At 35.9% G+C, this 19,559-nt stretch overlaps 3 protein-coding genes across 7 annotated transcripts; 2 read left to right on the forward strand and 1 right to left on the reverse strand.

Moving 5' to 3' along the window:
- The first annotated feature begins 1,856 nt into the window (after positions 1 to 1,856).
- On the forward strand, positions 1,857 to 8,077 carry GPDHC1 (6-phosphogluconate dehydrogenase family protein). The gene is made up of 5 exons (XM_021426446.2): positions 1,857 to 3,440; positions 4,683 to 4,904; positions 6,474 to 6,721; positions 7,251 to 7,390; positions 7,720 to 8,077. Exons 1-5 carry the CDS (start codon positions 2,783 to 2,785, stop codon positions 7,841 to 7,843), a joined length of 1,392 nt encoding a protein of 463 aa, XP_021282121.1. The 5' UTR covers positions 1,857 to 2,782; the 3' UTR covers positions 7,844 to 8,077.
- A 601-nt stretch (positions 8,078 to 8,678) lies between these two features.
- Positions 8,679 to 11,024, forward strand: LOC110414661 (threonine-tRNA ligase 2). 3 transcript variants are annotated; one of them, XM_021425986.2, is made up of 6 exons: positions 8,679 to 8,964; positions 9,138 to 9,224; positions 9,762 to 9,804; positions 9,893 to 9,984; positions 10,055 to 10,154; positions 10,755 to 11,024. In XM_021425986.2, the coding sequence occupies exons 1-6, from the start codon at positions 8,911 to 8,913 to the stop codon at positions 10,802 to 10,804; spliced, it is 426 nt and encodes a 141-aa protein (XP_021281661.1). In that variant the 5' UTR covers positions 8,679 to 8,910; the 3' UTR covers positions 10,805 to 11,024. The 3 variants fall into 3 exon arrangements, with proteins under 3 accessions (XP_021281661.1, XP_021281663.1, XP_021281662.1); XM_021425988.2 differs by lacking the exon at positions 9,138 to 9,224 and having other exon boundaries at positions 8,720 to 8,964; XM_021425987.2 differs by lacking the exon at positions 8,679 to 8,964 and having other exon boundaries at positions 8,971 to 9,224; positions 9,885 to 9,984.
- Positions 11,025 to 11,972: 948 nt separating this feature from the next.
- On the reverse strand, positions 11,973 to 19,341 carry LOC110414659 (uncharacterized). Of its 3 annotated transcripts, none has more exons than XM_021425982.1 (10): positions 19,106 to 19,341; positions 18,239 to 18,295; positions 18,082 to 18,144; positions 17,635 to 17,969; positions 16,876 to 17,079; positions 14,897 to 15,118; positions 14,045 to 14,251; positions 13,660 to 13,869; positions 12,419 to 13,485; positions 11,973 to 12,323 (listed from the first exon to the last, which is right to left on the reverse strand). In XM_021425982.1, exons 2-9 carry the CDS (start codon positions 18,273 to 18,275, stop codon positions 12,445 to 12,447), a joined length of 2,319 nt encoding a protein of 772 aa, XP_021281657.1. In that variant the 5' UTR covers positions 18,276 to 18,295; positions 19,106 to 19,341; the 3' UTR covers positions 11,973 to 12,323; positions 12,419 to 12,444. The 3 variants fall into 3 exon arrangements, with proteins under 3 accessions (XP_021281657.1, XP_021281658.1, XP_021281656.1); XM_021425983.2 differs by having other exon boundaries at positions 13,660 to 13,821; positions 19,106 to 19,340; XM_021425981.1 differs by having other exon boundaries at positions 13,660 to 13,878; positions 19,106 to 19,340.
- Positions 19,342 to 19,559: the final 218 nt, after the last annotated feature.

Below are 19,559 nucleotides of genomic sequence, written 5' to 3' on the forward strand. Positions count from 1 at the left end.
TACGTGGGTTATACCTTTGCTTGCGTTCATGGCCTTTTAAATCTACCTGTATTCTTACTAGAGATAGCATTTGCTTCAAGTAATGATTTTGAGCCAGCAAGTCTAAAATCATGGTTTTTGAGCAACAATTCATTAGTCTGCTCTACAATCAAGAGAGCAAAAATCAACTCCGAGTATGCCTTAAATTGACGTTGCTGGTATTGCTACTACAATACAATATTTGAAGCATGGAAAGTGGAAAAAGTTTTCTCTAATAGCTTTGATTCATTGAGCTTAGCACTGAATAACTCCAACCAATAAACACTATCAAATAAAGTTGAGTTGTGGTCAAACAATGATTTGAAGTCTTGCACCCTAAGATGCTACCAATCATATTATGCTTAAGGGAGGATAACTATCTTGGTATAATCATACCTCTCTTTCATCCTCGTCCATAGGATTTCAAGGTCTAAGACGGATATTGAATCTTTAGGCTCTCATGTAAATGACAACGAATGAAGATCAATGCATTCACCTTATCTTTGTCATTTGCTTTCCCGTCTATAATAATTACATCAGCAAGACTTTGCCCTCGGAAATGCATTCCCACATCAAGGCACGGGAATAGATAATTGCTTCCACTCACTTCCCAGATGTGAAACTTGGGCTTTTCGATATTTTCCTTAATTTTACACATGAAAAATGGACCTATAAATTAATTATGACAACTACTAAGGCTCCCAGAGGCCAATCGTCGCTTTTGGGGCCGAATGGATGCTCTAAGTCCGTTGTCAGTTTTAAGCCGATTAGACAATGTACAAAATAAAAATCTAATTAGTTGATGAAGAATCAAGAAAAAATAACGCGCTAATCACATGTGTAAAAAAATAATAGAAATAGGAAGAAAAGAAAGATATTGAGAGAATGCTTTTTATGTATTATTGAAACAATGAAAAGAAAGATATTGAGAGAATGCTTTTTATGTATTATTGAAACAATGCTTGGATGAAAAATAACTATTCTTCAAATGAGAGTGGGGTAACCCCTTATTTACAATTGATAAATTACATTATCTTTTTGATAAATCTCACAATATCACCTAGATAATTTCCATATGTAAATTAATCTTGAAATATCTAGAATGTGGATAATACATTTATCATTTATCATTTATCAAATTTACTCTAATTTGAATTGGTCTAATGTGGTGTGATATGTCCATATTCCATAACAAATACCTTTTTATATTTATCTTTTTTATTTAGTTCATTTTTTTCTATTGATATAATTTTTTATTTTTAATTATTAAAAATTTATTTTATTTTAGTTCATTTCTTTATTTCTTTAAATTTTATAATTTGGTTTTATAAAATTGTGTTTCTAATTTGTTTAGTTATTAAAAATAAATCAAATTAAATAGATTTTTACATCCTACAAAATTTGTGCATTAAATTCGTCAAACGTTAGCGATTTGAACTTTGGACACCACTGGTCATGGCAAACTTGTAATTTGGCAATTTTCAAAAAAGGGTAGGTTTAAAGATTCAATTATGATAAGGTGGGAAAAGGACCCATAATTGAATATATATATATATATATATATATACACACACACGCACCATTGAGAAGGACGTGGATGGTGGTTGCGTTGAGTAATCAAAATGGGAATGCAAGGAAAGGGTCCGACTAAACTCAGCATGGCTGAGCATGTGCAACATGCAATGCCAAAAATTCAGATTAGGCTTGGCACATGGAGAAAAGCGAGGACGGTCATCTGACATTAATGACCGTTGGGGACGTTGGCTGCAAACAAAACCTTTAATGCATTTGTACGCTCCCCTAGACTTCTCAACTGTTCCTCATCAATGTCCTCTTATACTTAGCCTTTCCTTTCTCTCTCTCTCAAATCTCAATCTCTTTGCCAAATGTGATGCAGTCCTGCTGCCGCTGCTTTAATTTTGATTCACCTGTTTCTTGTTCTGTTTCCCCTCTACTTTTGCATGAATTTTTCTAGGTGTTTGCATTGCATGCACATAAAAAGTTCACACATTTTTCTCCCATCCAAATGAAATAATGCACTCGAAGCTTTAAGATTTGTTGCTGTGAAGCCAGCTAGGCTGCAAGGACTTTAAATTAAAAGAAGTCCTCAAATTGGACACCCTAGCTTAATTTGTAACTAACAACACCAAAATGGTTGGTACTCGTTTGCCCATAATTTTTTTTTTTTTGGTGGGGAGGGTCATTTTGTTTTGTATTTTTATGGTTTCCTTTGAAGTTTATAGATGGGTAGATGAACAAACTCTGAGACGGGGAAAACAAGGCACTATTTGAATATTGCGATAATCTCTTTCAAGCAGACTTCAATAAACTCCGAGTGCATAGCTAGATTCACCAACTGTACCCTTGTCTGAATGTCCTAGTTATATTGAAACTCAGTAGAAGACAAATCTCTACAACTGGTTGGTATGAACATATAAATGAAGCGATCAAAGTTAGTTTTGGTTTTGGTAAAAGAATCCACCAATAAAATTTTATTCTTTTGAAGCACGGTGCAACTTGGGAATTGGAAATGCTCTTTCTTGTTTCAACCAAAGATTGATTAGTGTGGTTTTTAGGAGTACAAAAAGCCATATAAAATCAAAGGTGGGTTGTTTTCAGAAATTGGGCTACCTGATAAGCTGTCAGGATCATCTTGGAGCTCATATATAGTCTTCTTTTTAGAATTAGAGCTGATAAATTGTCAGGGTTTCCTCTGTTATTGTTATTAGTTGATTTGTTGTGTTGGGCTTTTTCTTCTAAGAAGATGGTAGGCAGTGTAGACACATTGCACCGTAGCCTGTACTCAAATGGATCTATTCACAATTTTAATGGCTTGGAAGAGAAACTTGATGAGCTTCGGCTCCTTCTTAGCAAGACTGATGGTGATCCGTTGAGGATTGTCAGTGTGGGAGCCGGTGCTTGGGGCAGTGTCTTCGCAGCTTTGCTGCAAGATAGCTACGGCCAGTTTCGAGAAAAGGTTCAAATCAGGATATGGAGAAGGCCCGGAAAAACTGTTGACAGAGCCACAGCAGAACATCTATTTGAAGTGATCAATTCAAGGGAAGATGTACTGAGGAGGTTGATCCGGCGTTGTGCCTATTTGAAGTATGTTGAGGCAAGACTAGGCGATCGCACTCTTTTTGCTGATGAGATTTTGAAAGACGGGTTTTGCTTGAACATGATTGATACACCACTTTGTCCTTTGAAGGTTGTGACCAATTTGCAGGAAGCCGTCTGGGATGCTGATATTGTGGTAAATGGCTTGCCTTCAACTGAAACACGAGAGGTGTTTGAAGAGATCAGTAATTATTGGAAGGAACGAATCACAGTGCCTATCATTATCTCTTTGTCAAAGGGTATAGAGGCTGCTCTGGAACCTGTCCCTCATATCATAACTCCAACACAAATGATTAACCGAGCAAGTAAGACTTCTCCTCAATTAATTGATGCTCATATCGTGTTTATGCTGTGAAATCCGACAATAGTTTCGGTGTCTTCATCAGGGAGGTGCTTCTGTTATTTGTTTTACATTTTAGCAGCATTGGTGAAAGAAGGAAAAATTTTAATTGCAGATGATCTTATGAGTATTTTGTGGACAACGTAAATCAATACTCCAGTAATCTAAAATGATTCTCTGAAACTTATGGTTTTGAGTTAAGAAAAAATGTTCAAACCTACCATCTCTTGGCTCTGCTTTAGTGAACTTTTTCTTCCTTCTTCTTCTTCTTCTTCTACGTTTTCCTATATGCGTTCCCCTTTGGATAAATAAAACATTGGAAAGCATAGATGCAACCAGGAACAAAATGGAGTTGAATCATGACATGCATTTCATAGTTGATGAAAATTGAAATACTTTTGCTGCTATTAGGTTGTTAAGTAGCAGCTTAGTGAATTTGATGGCATAGAAGTATCTGATTTCTGGCTTAAAAAGTCATATGGATCATATCATTTTTTGCTATTTCAGGGGTTAATATGCTTTGTATATGATAAATTACCATGCTGCTAATTTGAACCAGAAAAAGCATGTTGCATACATGAAACAATCTGAAAATTTAACATGTTTCTAAGGTTCTGTTACAAATACATTCGAGTGGACTCATACTCAACAAGCCAACATAACTCATCTGAAACCTTATCAAGACAAATATTTATTTGTTGCCTCTAGCAACTATAATTCATTTAGAATATTCAAACTGCTAGGTCAGTAAATACTTGTTTTTAAGTAGTTAACAGTATGATGTGTGATGTAGAACTATGTTGCTTCCTAGCTGATGCCTGAGGATTTCTTTTTCCTAATTGTGCCTGTCCTCCTTTTTTATTCTCGGTTGTTGGTTGCCGCCTGGGGGAACAAGAGGGGAAAAGGGGGAGGTTGGTTTTCAGATAATGAATTCCCTACACACTTTGTGAAAGGAACTTACCTCCATCACTATAAAATGCAAATGTACTTAATTCAACTTCCATAATCTGTTTCCTACTTTCATTGTTAGATTTGCCAGGAGGTCAAAAATGCAGAATCCACAATCTGTTTCCAAGATCTGTTTTTGCTAGAAGCCGTGAATGTCTTTTTGTTAAACACATAGTTTACTTTTTTTTGTCTACTTTTTCCTCTCAAGAAAACCTTTTGTCTATCATTTTTTTGAGCTTTATCAGTATGTTCCTTGCAGCTGGAGTACCTATAGATAATATACTCTATCTTGGGGGACCAAATATTGCCTCTGAAATCTACAATAAGGAATATGCTAATGCTCGAATATGCGGAGCCGAAAAGTGGAGGAAACCACTAGCAAAATTTTTAAGGCAGCCCCATTTCATTGTGTGGGACAACAGTGACCTTGTCACTCATGAAGTCATGGGTGGCCTGAAGAATGTCTATGCCATTGGAGCTGGTAAGTGTATACCTCTACATCTTTAGCCAATAAAATTCATATTACACACAACAATATCTGCAGTGATTTTTTTCCCTGACCCATAAAAGATTTAATAATTATGAAAGATCCCCTTGCTGAATTTATTTGTTATTTATATTGGACAAATATTATAGGAATAAACTTCAGGTCTGGGGGAAAACAAAAACAAAAAACTGATAAGGCCACTGAACCAGCATTTAAGAATTACTCAACGCAACCTCTTGGATTTAGAAACAGTGACTCATTTGCTGGGTGGTTGGCCATTATTCCTCTTGGCAGCTTGACCAAACTGCCAAGCATGTAGTTGATATATAGCTGGTAACTCCTTGCTCTTCTCAGCTCCTAGGTAGCCTCCAGGAACTGTCACCTCTATTGATGTTGTGATTCAATTATCCTTGGAAGAGTATTCTTTATATTATTCTGTCATCCTTTGTTTGTGGGGACAAAACTACAATTAGCTCTGTTTCACCTGAGGTTGGTACTTTAGTCTTATCAGTCATAGGCTGAAACCTTGACCTATTTTAATCATCTATCATTGATGTTAACCACCATCAATAAAAGGTAAAAACAACCTGATACAGAAAAAATTAAACCTCAGTCGTTCCGGATAATTATGTATTTGCATTCCTATGAATCCTATCAGCCTGTAAGGAACAAAAAAGAGGGAGAAAGTAATTGAAACAAGGTGCTGCATAAGATCATTAATTACATAAGTAACAATCAATCCATACTTTCTTTTGTTTTCTATAAGAAAACACCTTGTTAGTATAGAATCTCTCAGCTTGTGCCAAATAAATTTTGGGTAAAATTAACAAGGTCTGGTTCTTGGGTTGACAGACCTATCTTCTCCTTTAGTGAACTACAACCATCTAGTGTAAGTGTGAACGAATTTGGAGAAGATGGATTATACCCTTAAGAGAGGCATCCTGGGAATACTGTTGGGACAGATTATATTTACAGGGATTTATAAACAATTCTTATTTCATGGGACATTTATTATGTAACCAAAAACATACCAAAGCTAGGTGTCTACTGAAACTAGGAGACTATTGAGTCCAATGAATTGCTTATCTCCATGATTTCTGGTGGAGATAGCTTTGCAGGAAATCTTTGTATCTTAATTTCTAATCATAATTAGGGAACAATTTGTCATATGTCCTTTGGAAACAAGGTGCTCAATAGAGATTTCAACAATTGAAAGGACAACACTGCTCAATATTGCTTATGAAAAAACAAGCCTATTGCTTGATCTGTCAAGGATGAACAATCAGACAACAGTGAGTAATCAGCGGGTTAGTCTTGATGATCGTCCCATCCTTAACATGCCAATAAGAATTAGAATGCAGATTTATACTGTGGGTTCTTGATTGATATGCACATAGGTCAAACAACCTTATATGTTTAAGGAAGAACGTGGGTAAAGCTATGTTTAGATTTCAATTTAAGATCTATGGAATTAGGTAATAATCAAATCATAGTCAAGTTCAAAAAAAGTTACTGTTCTAAATTCTGGAACAACATATTGACATTCAAGTTTGATTTTCTCAGGAATGGTAGCAGCCCTGACCAATGAGAGTGCTACCAGCAAATCAGTATATTTTGCACATTGTACATCAGAGATGATTTTTATTACTCACTTGTTGGCTGAAGAACCTGAGAAGCTTGCAGGCCCTTTGCTGGCTGACACTTATGTAACTTTGTTGAAAGGTCGTAATGCATGGTATGGGCAAATGTTAGCCAAAGGAGAACTAAGTCGGGATATGGGTGATAGCATCAGTGGAAAAGGAATGATTCAGGTAAAATAGTTTCTTCAACATCATATTTTACAACTGTATTTTGTGAGTGCAATTGGTGGTCTCAAAATTGTTTCTTGTTGAGAATGTGCCAGTACTTCAGGATTCATGAAGTATGAACTGGTTCTGCATAACAAATCATTAAGAGAATGATGTCTTTATTGCCCCCATACATATGGTATTCAGCTTCAATGTCTAAAACCATTATGTTTATAGAAAATGATAAACAAAAGATTGACTCATTAATTAAATTCACCTCTGCAATTATGGTTTTGAAGCAGGAATTTACAGTTTTTGTTCTTAACGATCAAAGTGAAAATCTTTAAAAAGGAAGAACCAGAAAAGGTGAATGCTGCATTGCAGCCAAGTGGCTGTGATAATTGTGGGTTATCTATGCAGATATTCCAGAAACCTTGATCCAGTTCTAACTTATTAGCATAATCTACAATTTGCTGTTTCAGCTATAACTGAGATCGCACATATCCATTTGATCATTGGACGATAAAATTAACCAATGTTAATTCTTTTCCAGGGTGTCTCTGCAGTAGGAGCATTTTATGAACTTCTCAGTCAATCAAGCTTAAGTGTGTTGCATCCTGAAGGAAACAAGCCTGTTGCTCCTGTTGAGTTGTGCCCTATATTAAAGACACTCTACAAAATTCTCATAACAAGGTAATTTCTTAATCCTCAGTAGGCTTATGCAAGACGAGAAGTTCAATAGTTACCTAAATTTACTTTTCAGCCTGGAAATCACAAATAACAAGATTTATATCTAAGCATTAGATTCTTACCTGGATAGTAACACAAGAAAAAAATGGTACCTTAATATAAGTTTTGCTATATATTGTACCTGCCTCACTGAAACCAACACCCATTTCTCCTGTGCCAGCAGCACATAAACTATCAGTAGATTTTTCTATACCTCGACCAATTGGTACTCACATAGTTTTTGATGATCAATATGTCCAATGCTAAGCTTGTCATACATTTTGAATCTTTAGGGAGAAGTCATCTCAAGCTATCCTTCAGGCACTGAGGGATGAAACCTTGAATGATCCCCGAGACCGCATTGAGATTGCACAGAGCCATGCATTCTACAGACCTTCACTTCTTGGCCAGCCTTGACAAGTTATCACAGCAAATTCAAGTTTGAAGGAGACTAATCATATGAAAGCAATTGCATCAGTGAGAAACATTGTGGTTTTGTAATGAATAGTGCCTTTCCCTTAATACATATTGAAAGCTGGGTTGATGAAATTAGTCTCTTTGCCCAAGCTGTTGAACAGTAATTTAGTCAGAGACACTTTGATTTTTAAGAATATGGCTCTGATACTTGCTGAGATTTGCAATTCTCTTTTTTATCTAGACCAAGTGTCTGTTTAAACAGTTTGGGCTCAAACTAGACTGTACCAATGCACGTGGCGCAATGACTGAACAAAAGCAAAAATGGTGCAAGCCTAGTTTGGCCTAGACTGAACTGGTTCCTCAGCCATACTGACCATTTACCAATCCGACCATGACGATGATAGGAAATATAGAGACGAAAGAAATCATTTTATTACATTCTATAATAATAATAGTAGTAATAACTACAACTCGGAAGAAAGCTAAGGAGCTAATTCCATGGCAATGATCACTAAATATATGCTAAAGTTTAGTTTCAATTCTTAAATACAGCAAGAATATATGAAAACAACAGAACAGCTATAGCTGCAACTATTCAATTGTCAGTTAACAGTGCCAACAGCAACCAGAATCCCAATTAGTATGGAAGAATCCAACCCAATAAATAAATTAGACCCTAAAATATCTAACTATGGAAATTCGAAATGCTTTTAAAATTTTCACTGAGACTAAGGGAGAGACTCGCATAAAATGGAGTATCTACAATATTCGCGTTGTTAATGGATAAATGTTTTTGAACTCTCTATAGTGTAACTTATTTCCATCATTTTATGAATAAACACTGAACTTATTTGGCATTTCGATTAATATAGGAATGTGAAAAACGTTACGGTACATGCACAACCATACACACGTATTTGTACAGTATAGGTACGTGTGGGTAAAAGGGTTTTGGCAAGTCAAGAAGGGTTGGGTTGTAGCGTGTGGAAGCAGCCATTAAGAGCGTGGACTCTGCTCTGAACAGAACCGTTTAATCCACGCTTTTCAAGTTTCAACGGAACCAAAAGATGGCGAGCGAAGAGCTCCTCAAGCCGTTCTACCTAAGAGCTACCCAAGCCGAGGTTTTCATTCTATTCCTTTTTGCTTCCTGTAAACAATAATGTTAAATTTTATTTAGTTTTGTTATATACTCCATTTTGCTACTAGAAAATTTAATTATTGGTTAATAATCTTGCAATAAAAACAAATTGAAATGTTTCAATAAAACTCAGTCTTTGTCTAATGCTGGATGAAGGGTTCTATTTTAATCTGCATACAAATTTGGGTTTCAAGTGCAGCCAGTTTAGTTCTCCTACGGCAAATTTTGTTAGGAAATTTTTGGGTAATTCTCTCTTGCTTGAACCTTCTGCCTACAAACCCATTGCCCCACTTCCTTTTTTGGTTTTTTTGGGGGTCAAATTGTATGAGTTTATCATTTTCACCCGCAATGGAGTTCCGTGGATGTATCTTAATTCGTTTCTTAGTGGGTTACTAACAGATGATTCTGCAATTGCTGTGTTTGAGCAGTCATGGAAATTGCCTTGGTGATTTTAACCTTGTGAAACAAAATGTATGCTTTTAGAACCTGATGCTTTATGTCTGCAGATATGTTTCCAGTTGTCTACACTGGACTTCTGGAGTGGCTCTCTGTCAAGCAACCTCCATATCAGGGCTTAGAAGTACCTCATACTAGTGATTTGTCATTAATTTCTAACTTATGCCCTGTAGAATTATCAGAACTTTTTGAACTGCTGTTCTTTGAAATGCCTATCAATGCTTTTAATTATATTGTGATTTTGGATAATAGTCAATAAACACTTGGCTTTTTCATAATATTGCATCCTGTATGTTGCTAACTAGTTTTGTTTTCATATTAAAGAAACGGTTATCCAGACTAGAAGCTGTTCTAGCTCGCAAGACAGGTAATGGCCAAGGTATTCCATTTGACTAACTGATTTAGTTTGAATAAATTAAGATTCTAATGAGTCTACCTAAATATTAGCAATATAGATGCCGGAAATCGGGAACCTTCCAAACTAATTAGTGAACTACAGGCAAAGCTAGAAGATGCAAACGCTGAGACACTTGCAGAGCGAGAGAAGGTAGTTGACCTTTGTCTTTTTTTTATGGAAAACAGCAGAGTTTATAGCATGCTGACTTGTTACCATGTAGGCTAAGAAGCTTGCTGTGGAAAATGAAAAACTCAAATATCGGATTGTCCATCTTGTCCAAGCAGTTAGCGAGGCTGATCAGAAGTTGGAGAGTATGAGAGGTAACAATTGAAAACTGTTATGCTGACTATAGAAGCTTATATGTTATCAATTTGTCCTACAACTAGATACAATATACAAGTAATTTTGGGAATAGGACAGCTCTAGATTAGACTTTTAAGAATATGATGTTTTTACTTGCAGCTCGAGATTAGAGTTTTAACAATATGATGTTTTTCTTCACATGTATATTGATTTAAGTTGAAAGCAGATGCAGCTGAATTCCAAAATTTTCCTTTGACCTTGTTTCAGTCTGATTATGTGGATCATTATAATGGGCTATGTCAACCAAAGGAAGTAAAATGATACTGCAAATAAAGAATTAAAAATCAAAATTTCATGGTGGGAGTGGAGAGGAGAAATTGTTTGGTGAATATAAAAGCCAAATTTTAGGTGCTGGGAAATTATTTTGTTCAGCACTGAAATAATCCTCATTCCCCAAATTCTTTTGGTCACTAGTCCTCTTCTTGGCTCCTGAAATAGCCTGACGTTCATGCCTACCTAATGAGTCATGTTTATTTCCTTCTTTAGTGGTTGTTTTGATGGCTGTTGGATTCATACATCGGTGACATCTTGCTGATACTGCTCTTTGATGTCATCAGGTCATGTTTCAGAAGCAACAGCACAAAAGTTGGAAAAGATGAGATTGTGAGTTTGGTCCCTCTGGATTGACATTAAGCTGAGATAAAGTCTGGTGCTTTGTGACAAAAGAATTCTATAGATTGTTCACATGTTTCTTGTGAAAGTGGTCTGATTGTGCCTCTGCAAGGCAAGCCACCTGTAAGATTTGCCTTTTGAATTTATATAACCAATTGGATTGACTTGGTATTGATGAGGAGAAAACATGAATGAAAATGCCCTTTGCTTTGAAATAGACCTTCTGAGTGGACGTCTATGGAAAGTCCTTTGGACATGGGATGCAAACAAGTTAACAGAGATGAGGATAGGAGCAGACCCCGGAATAGTTAGTGCTGTGGCAGATCAAACAAGTAAGATGGTAGTAAGGGTTAGGATATTGGAAGTAGAAAGAAATAGGGAGCTAGCTCTAGGAGTTGATAGAAGATACCTGGGAATTGGTGAGTAAGAGAAGGAAACTTGTTCGGAATATTTCATGTTGCCAAAAAATGAGCCTCAATTGCCATAGATATAGCCTGTATGAGGGGGGCACTTAATGCGACCAATAGAGAAGTGCCGCCTCAGTTACAGATTAAAGAGATAAACCCTGGGGTGATCGCTTGTTACTATGAGATTGTGACACAAGGCATGATTGTTGCAATTTTGCAGAACGTCGTTTAGTCAAAGGAAAGGGCTTCTTTTGGCTTTTCTTGGCAACGAAATTTAATAACCATTAACTTGTAAGATAATTGCACCCCTTCGTTCCTAATAGTTCATCAATTATGAGTATGACTCCTCTGTTTTTTAATCTCGGAGGCACATTACAAGGTTTCTCAAAAGATTTGGTTCCAACGATCACCACCTAATTTCCTTGACTCCCAAAATTTCTTTTAAACAATTTAAAGCCTGATCGTCCATCCATCACAACTACTCTTGTCTTAACAAATTTGATACATGTCCATCTCAAGCCAAATTGGAAACAAAATTAGTTTAATTTGAGGATGAATTTTATAGTAATTAACGAATGCATTATCAATGAAAAATCAGAAATTTTTTTTATTCCAAAAGACTTCAAAAGGCTTCTATATTATGGATAATTATTCCCAACACTTGTGCAACTCAAACGTAAAATAAAAATCATATTCATTTGCACTTTGGTAAGCGACAATTGAAGCGACAAGCACAATCCTGACAACAATGTCAAATAGACAGCAGAAAACCGTTTGATCTATAATGTTGATCATATCAGTATGTTCCTGTTACCATAAACCACAACTGATAGACTTGCGTTTACAACCCTATAGCAAATATCATGTTTTGACTCGATACTTTTGTGTGTGTGTGTGTGTGTGTGGTCACTACGGTGCACAACACCCATCTCCCAAATAGGTGAACAGAAGAAAATGTCATTTGATGAGCCATTGAACCAGGTCCTCTAAGTAAGAATACTACATTTTGTTGTTTTCTGGGATTCTATGTACTTCGAAAAACCTGTGCTTCCAATGAAGACTGCACCATGAGATTTTACCTTGGGATTCAGACAATGATGCAGCACACTGGAGCAATTCAAACTATATAAGATAACCAGGCATGCCAAAAGAAAAAATTCTTTATAACATGTACAAGAAAACAAAACAACTGGGAAACCAACCTGTACAGAAGCCATCCACATATTCATTAGCAACGGAATCGATTTTCCAATTGCTTGACCAGATCTTCTTTCCGAAGTCCAGAGTATTTTGTTAGTTTCTGTGCTTTTGCAATTGCCCTCAGGTCACACAACTTCATTTTCATCAAGTTACTTATATCAAAAGGCTGGGGTGTCACACCCTTTATACAGGAACCATCAACAGAAGCCTCTGATATAGAAATATCTGTCTTAGCTGTACTCCCATTTAGATTCGCATGCAACTTTGAGATGTTCATTTGTACAGATGAACCTCTGATCTCCACAAATATTGGTACACTAGAAAACTTTTTACATTTCTTTTGTGGCAGTGACATTGTATTCTGGCTAGCATCGAGCATCATGCTCTGGTCTTCAACTTCATATTGGCTATGCTGAGTTGTTTTCTTAGTGATTTTACCACTCAAAGAATAATTTAAAGTATGGTTGTTAGCATATTTCCATGGTCTCTTGCCCTTTGAAATAGGAGATGAGTTTGAAACATTCTCCTTGGAATTTAAACTAGGCTCTTCAACACTGGCTGAAATCGACTCAGTTGTCTTTACTATCTTTAGCTTTCCTCTTTGTGACCTCATATATAAGTTCATAACAAATTTGTCATCTCTAGCAGCAATTTCAGCCATCTGAACTTCCTCCAGTTGTGGATTTCCCTCCATCTGTAGAATGGTTTTATCCTTTCCCCTCTCATCCTGCAGCTCTATAAGTGAGGTTAAGGCGAAGTGTTCATCGTCACTCAGTGGAGCTTCTTTTCGCTTTACAACTTGTAAAGAGTCTTTTCTCTTCCCTTCTCCCTTAAAGAATGAACTTGAAGGCTCTTTTTGCTCAGTTGAAGCAAACTTTAACTCTTTGATGCCTCGTTTACGTGCAGATTTCGCAGCAAAGTCACAAAGTTTTTGCTCCATATCACAGTTTAGACTTTCTGCCTGTCCGACAGCACCTAACCTGGAATCAGAATTATTTCCCTTCCCGTTGAGGCCAGTGGCATGTCTCAAAGTATCAGGACTAATAGTTTTAACCACAGCATTTGCAGGCTGCTTGCAGAAAATGACATTATAAGCTAATTAAATAGGCAAGTTTAAGTTAGATTTGAACAAATGACTCACAGTAGCACTTGAAATACACTTATGGAAACAAATGCTAGTTATAGCCATAGGTATATTTTCCTAAAATTGACAATTACATGTGAGAGAAAGAGCTTATTGTACCTTATCTGCTTTCAGAATATTTCCTTTATGTTCAAAATTCAAACTTGAATTTGAAATTTTACTTTTTCCGATAGTAGTTGTATTATGTTCTTGCACTTCACATCCATTAACTTTCAGGTCATGCTTGCGCAGCTTTTTCATCTCATTGGAGTGGCCTGTTGTCTGTTTACAAGCAATTGAGTCGAAATCTTTGGCAATAATATTTGCAGGCTGTTCATTCTAAAAGGAGGAACTGATAAGAATAAGGTACCACAGACTGCAACAGCCCCCTCAAGTGAGGGCAGTCATAACAGAATCAACCTCAAAGCATGTTAAGTATAGCCATGAAGTTATCTAATGATGCAGCACATTTTGGTGCTGACATGAATTAAATAGCAGGTCATACCTTCACTTTCCTGCTAAGATCTGCTCTCTTCCCCCTTGGATTTGATGATGAATCTAGGATTAAAATATCTGATGCAGATATAGAAGTGTGTACTGTTGCTTCCTCACTCACGATTTTCAATCTAGAAGCACTCTTCTTGTTCAGGTGGTCAGCTGAATGATATGAGGCATCCAGGCCTGAATTATTCACAACCTGTGCAGCAGGCTCCTGTTGAAAAGAAGCATACTCAATACCATTTACTTTCAATACCAGAAAGTACAGTGCTGTACATGATTATATAAATAAGTGAAAGAGCAAGAGCATATTGATATGATAATCTGGGTAAAGTTACGGGTAGGAAGCTGCAAAAGACCGTTTTCTTACAAATTTGCAGTAAAAACCTAGAAAACAACATAAACGACAATTGATTCAATTTTTTCTCTGAGTATCATCATTGCAAACTCATTCCATATGATTATATTATGTGAGAGTTGAACTTAGAAGGTCTACCTTATCATTTTGTGTAGACATCCACAAACAGAATGTTCAAATAACTTTCCCTTTATTGAGTTGAACTGATTACAAGAGAACTCATATTCACTAAAAGCACCCTTTATATCAAGCAGAAGGTTAAATAAAAACATGAAAAGAATAGAAAGATACTTTAGACAGGTTCAAGTGCATTAACGTTTTTCATTTTAATTATTTGGTATGCCACAATAAAAATATGACTTGAGGTTGCAGGATAGCATGTCTACCAACACTGTCAGTCAAACCTTTTCAAAAAAATTTCCTCAAGTTTTTCACCTTTCGATCAGAGCTTACTAAATGATTTTAAATTGGATTAGCCCAAAAAGTTAGCAAGAGCAGTACCTTAACCTTAGCCCTGTCTCGTTTATGCATTCTCTTCTGTGCAGACTTAAAAGATGAATTTTCGATCACATTTTTGTCTTTAAGAGTAAGACCACAATCTTTGATTCCTTGCTCCTTGGTAGTTTCTAAATCAAGGTTGGTTACAACTTTCTTCTCATCAAATTGATCAGCCACTGGTGCCAGGGAATGTGGTATCATATTTTTGAAACTGGTAGTTGCTAGCTGTGAATGATACATAAGGACATCAAGAGGAGGCAGTAAAGCAGTCAATATTTTTGCCAAGGTGCAGCTAGTACCAACCAAAAAAATTCAAGCAGCAGCTGCCAAAACATAACTCATAGAGTAACTCAGCACCCATGTTAGTCTGCAAGAATGCTTCTTCTCCTCCTTTTCTATATTATATACTATTCTTTACCATTTAAGTGCACTTTTCATATGTAAATGGCCAATGGTCGTGAACCATCACATTGTACCCAACACTCAGCTGAGAAGAGAGCAGCATCAGAATACAGCTCCATCCAAAAATTACACACAGGCTTGGTTATGGTCAAAAATAATGAGCCAATACATTATTTAAAAAATTGAGCTAAGAAGAGACAATAGCATGAAGATACAAATGCATGCATGAGTACAAACATGCTTGGTTGAATATAATCTTGCAACTTGCATTACAAAAATGGAGGTCTTTCTGGAACTAAAATGACTATACTGTTTAGAACATGTGGATCAGTTTCTCTGCCTCCATAGATGCCAAGAACAAATTATATTCGTATGCTCTTTTGTCTTTAAACAAATAAAATATAGGCACATATGATTTCTCTTTTCAGCTTTCTACACTCAAGAGTCCCCATTCTTTTAGTTTCTACACTCTAGAGTCCCCATTCGTTTAGTACCTAACACAAAAAGGACAGTCAAGCTAAAAATTAGGGGTATGCAATTGGTTAACTCAGTTAATTCAGTTAAAAAATTCTCTTAATCAATTTAACTGAACTTGCTGAAAAGATTAACCAAACAGACTGAAATTTTATTTTAACCGAATTAGTTAAATTAAATTGATTATTAACTTAACTTTTTAACTGAATTAACCAAAAAAATTCAGTTAATTTAATTGATTCAGTTTAAACCAAATTTGCTCACCCCTACTCAAGCATAGTAAGTACTCTAAATTAATTTTAGCACTGAAATAAAGTCAAGATAGCAAAAATTTCCCTTGTTTTAACCATTTTCTCAACTAAATACATTTCTACAAGTCAAGCTCAACAAAACAAGTGTATGGAGTACGTGTCAACCTACAAATGTTGTGTCCTCTAAAGGCCTTCTCTATCAATACCGTAACAAAACTTTAACAGTAGTATCAAAGCAAAGACACACCATGTTGTTCAATGATTCTAAGTTTCCAAGTATAATAAGGTTGGATACATTTTGACCATTCCAGCAACAATTTACAAACACGAAATTTATGATGCATCAACAACATTATGAGTAACTAGAGTCAAACATGCAGTTGCACGCATGATATCCTCTATCATGAAAGCTACCAGTGTTTGCAGACCAACAATATCACCCATCAAAATCTAATGTAAAGCCAGCAACAAGTTATTACAAACTAATAATAGCCTATTAAATCCAATAATGAGTACTAAAACTTGTGCCTCTTAAGAGTTCGCATGAAGAATTCAAACAAAAAAATACAAAATTGATCGATGGAGAATCCTACATCTACAGCCCAGATAGAGAGATGTAGAACATTTAAAAAGGTCCAAAGTAGAATGCAAAGTAGGGGAAACATGGCAAGCTATCTTATTAATATAATATTACATTTAATACAGTCCTCAGTGACTGTATTGCAGTAATGGCCAACTATTTCACTAGTGATGATAAATAGACAACCCAAAAGTTAAAATTCCATATGTAAATGAATGAGTAAATTGATCATGCTATGTTAAAGCATGCGAGGGCAAAGCTACATGTATCTTAACTGTTTCCGAACTATTTGCTTTCTTCTTTTCAATCTCTGTATGTGATTTTGAGGAAGTACAGTTTTCGCTGGGAGTAACAATGGGACCATTAAATTCCTCCTTTGCAATAAAATGTGAATCTGAGGTGCTCAATTTTTGGTTCTTATGCAGGTCAGCTGACTGCTCTGGAGAACCACAACTTGAATCTAAGACAACACCCTGACACTGCTCATTATGGAAAGGAGAATTGCGTTATAGTTCATGAAATAATGCGTATATGAAGCAGATATAGAAGGAAAAATTGAATGAGTAAATGATATAAAACCACAGGGAGTAAAAACTATTCCATGCTTATCGAATTTCGCAACTGTACAAAAGCACTCCAAATAAATAAAACACTAAACAATATTCCACCCTCTTTCAGTCTATTAAAGGCTTTCCATTCTCTTTCCTTCCAAAGTGACCGAGGGTAGCAGAAAAATTCAACATGACTACAACCCTGCGACATCTAGATAGTGCTAAACAAACAATCAGAACAATATGAAACAACAATGGTATCAGCAATTGAATCAAGCATCCGGTCAAAATAACTAGAAATGCAGATGCAATAAGCAATACAATGGTTTAAAATTTCAGTTGAAATTTCGGAGTAATAAGAGATAACTTGTAAAACTCAACACTAGATCACAATCTAATTGTATCATCCTTTTTAAGTTCAGAGTTGAATCATGTTTATGGCAAGTTAAAGAAAGAATGATGAAAAACATTGAGGACTCAAACCTGTTCATCTTTCTCATGGCAAAAACTTTTGAGTAGAGCCTTAACTATTTCATGCAATTTCTCAACAGGTTCTGTATGCATCAGTAAGTAAACCTCAATGTCATTCTCATCCTTGTTCCTCAATTTCCGTATTGAGATATCCAGGCAATCGATCTTTGCTCTCAAAGCATTGCAGCATATGTCAGACCATTCTTCATGTTCAGCCCAGGCTAGTTCACTTTGTAGCAATACTAAATCTTTTTCAAGTTCATCGATTTCAGTATCTGCTTTTGTAATCAATATCCTCAGTACTTGAACACAAGATTTCTCATTCAAAGCATTTTCCTCAATCATGTCTACAGGTGTAAAAAGAAAACAAAGAAAACTGTATAATCATTGGTACTAACGGAAGCCAAGAAACAAATTATACCAATCAGAATCACAACAAAAATAGAAGCATTATAATACCGAAGCCATAGCCAAAGTAAAAGTCACACTGCCATCCTGGTTGTATGCAACACCTGCTTTCTTCTGCAGATTACGCCCATTCAGTCAAATCACACTCAAAAACAATGACCAAATTAATAATGCTTCATAAGTTCTAATTTGAGAAACAACAAAGTACCTTCATGGAATGACGGACCCCAGAGGCTGCAAGCCATGAATTTTTTATTTTTGTATCCTGAAAAGAAAACAATGCCCACATTATGATTTCTGCAGAAGATGAGAAAGCACAATAATGATTCATTACACAAGGAAAAAGGAAAATGTTATCCATTGCTTCTATTGCTAATTGAAATGTTGATAATTCATATTCAAGTATCCTTCTGTTCCTTTACTGTATTTCTTTACTGACTTAAGGGGTAAAGGAACCTTGACCGAGGTCCGTAAATTTCCACAAATGAAATCAAGAATTCATTTTCTGGTAACATACCAGAAAATTTATCAGGAGGAAAAAAAAAAGAAAACGAAAAAAACAATGCCAAGGAAAAATGATTAACAAAGTACTATTAAGAACGTTACAGAAACATAAACAAATTTATGTTTAACAACAATGATTTCTAAACTAATTCGTACCCAAAAAGAATTATGAACTAATAATATAAGTGAGTAAGTGTGTGTGTGTGTGTGTAGATAATTTTTATTCTCAACAACGCAATATTTTTAACTAATAGTAACACTTGTACCCAAAAAAAACAAGAGGGAAAAACCCAAAGAAATGCTTATTTCTAGTTAAATGAAAAAATACGTAGTTTTAATTAACTTAACTAGCTTGTAATCACCTTCGTCTAAACTGTGTCCACTCACAATGATAAATTAACGAGTACAATTCATTAATATTTAAAACAACTTTTTTTTGTTTCCACTTCGAAGAGAAATTTAATGCTCAAACAACTAACTAGAAAAGTAAATGCTATATCAAACAAGGAATCAGTTCCAAACAAAAGTAAAGAAGAAAACGCGGGAAAAACAGAAATGCGCCAAACAGTACCTTAAAATTGCAACGACGAATCAAAATGAGGAGGAGGGGAAGAAACGACTAAGCTTCCCCGATTGATCCCTACAATGCATAATCCGACATTTTCTAGGGTTTCAAGATCTCAAAATTCAAGAGAGAGAAACTGAAGTTTTAGTGGGAGAGAAAGTGAGTGAGCTTTGCTTTTACTGAGAGCAAGCAGAGTTTTGTGCGTGCGTGTTAATGAGCAAGCCTGGGACTGACACCGACGAACGTCTCTTTAGAGGGAGAAAAACTGACACCTGAAGGGGACTAATCCGCAAATAAAGTTTTCTTCAAGGGTAAGATTGGAATTTTAAAGACAGGTGGCAAGGAGAGGGCATTTGTGTCAGATCACACGTGGGACGCGTAGAAGGTTATGGGCCCACCGAAGAGATTCCCCATTTGTTTCCATCGGCCCTTTTCGGTACCCGTGGACCGTCGATTCGTT

Source organism: Theobroma umbraticum, unplaced genomic scaffold (assembly GCF_002168275.2).
Source record: "Theobroma umbraticum cultivar Fairchild unplaced genomic scaffold, ASM216827v3 scaffold_147.0, whole genome shotgun sequence".
In the NCBI taxonomy this organism is placed as follows: Eukaryota; Viridiplantae; Streptophyta; class Magnoliopsida; order Malvales; family Malvaceae; genus Theobroma; species Theobroma umbraticum.

What these genes read in the sequence shown, in the direction of transcription:
- LOC110414661 (XM_021425986.2), top strand. Translation starts at nt 8,911, where the DNA reads ATGGCGAGCGAAGAGCTCCTCAAGCCGTTCTACCTAAGAGCTACCCAA. An exon ending in TAAGAGCTACCCAAGCCGAG is followed by an intron (nt 8,965 to 9,137) that starts GTTTTCATTCTA and finishes TGCTGGATGAAG; the next exon opens with GGTTCTATTTTAATCTGCAT. An exon ending in GAAGTTGGAGAGTATGAGAG is followed by an intron (nt 10,155 to 10,754) that starts GTAACAATTGAA and finishes TGATGTCATCAG; the next exon opens with GTCATGTTTCAGAAGCAACA.
- LOC110414659 (XM_021425981.1), bottom strand. Translation starts at nt 18,275, where the DNA reads ATGGCTTGCAGCCTCTGGGGTCCGTCATTCCATGAAG. An exon ending in TTACTTTGGCTATGGCTTCG is followed by an intron (nt 17,970 to 18,081) that starts GTATTATAATGC and finishes TTACACCTGTAG; the next exon opens with ACATGATTGAGGAAAATGCT. An exon ending in ATCTTAGCAGGAAAGTGAAG is followed by an intron (nt 13,879 to 14,044) that starts GTATGACCTGCT and finishes TCCTCCTTTTAG; the next exon opens with AATGAACAGCCTGCAAATAT.
- GPDHC1 (XM_021426446.2), top strand. Translation starts at nt 2,783, where the DNA reads ATGGTAGGCAGTGTAGACACATTGCACCGTAGCCTGTACTCAAATGGA. An exon ending in TGTCTATGCCATTGGAGCTG is followed by an intron (nt 4,905 to 6,473) that starts GTAAGTGTATAC and finishes TGATTTTCTCAG; the next exon opens with GAATGGTAGCAGCCCTGACC. An exon ending in TACAAAATTCTCATAACAAG is followed by an intron (nt 7,391 to 7,719) that starts GTAATTTCTTAA and finishes TTGAATCTTTAG; the next exon opens with GGAGAAGTCATCTCAAGCTA.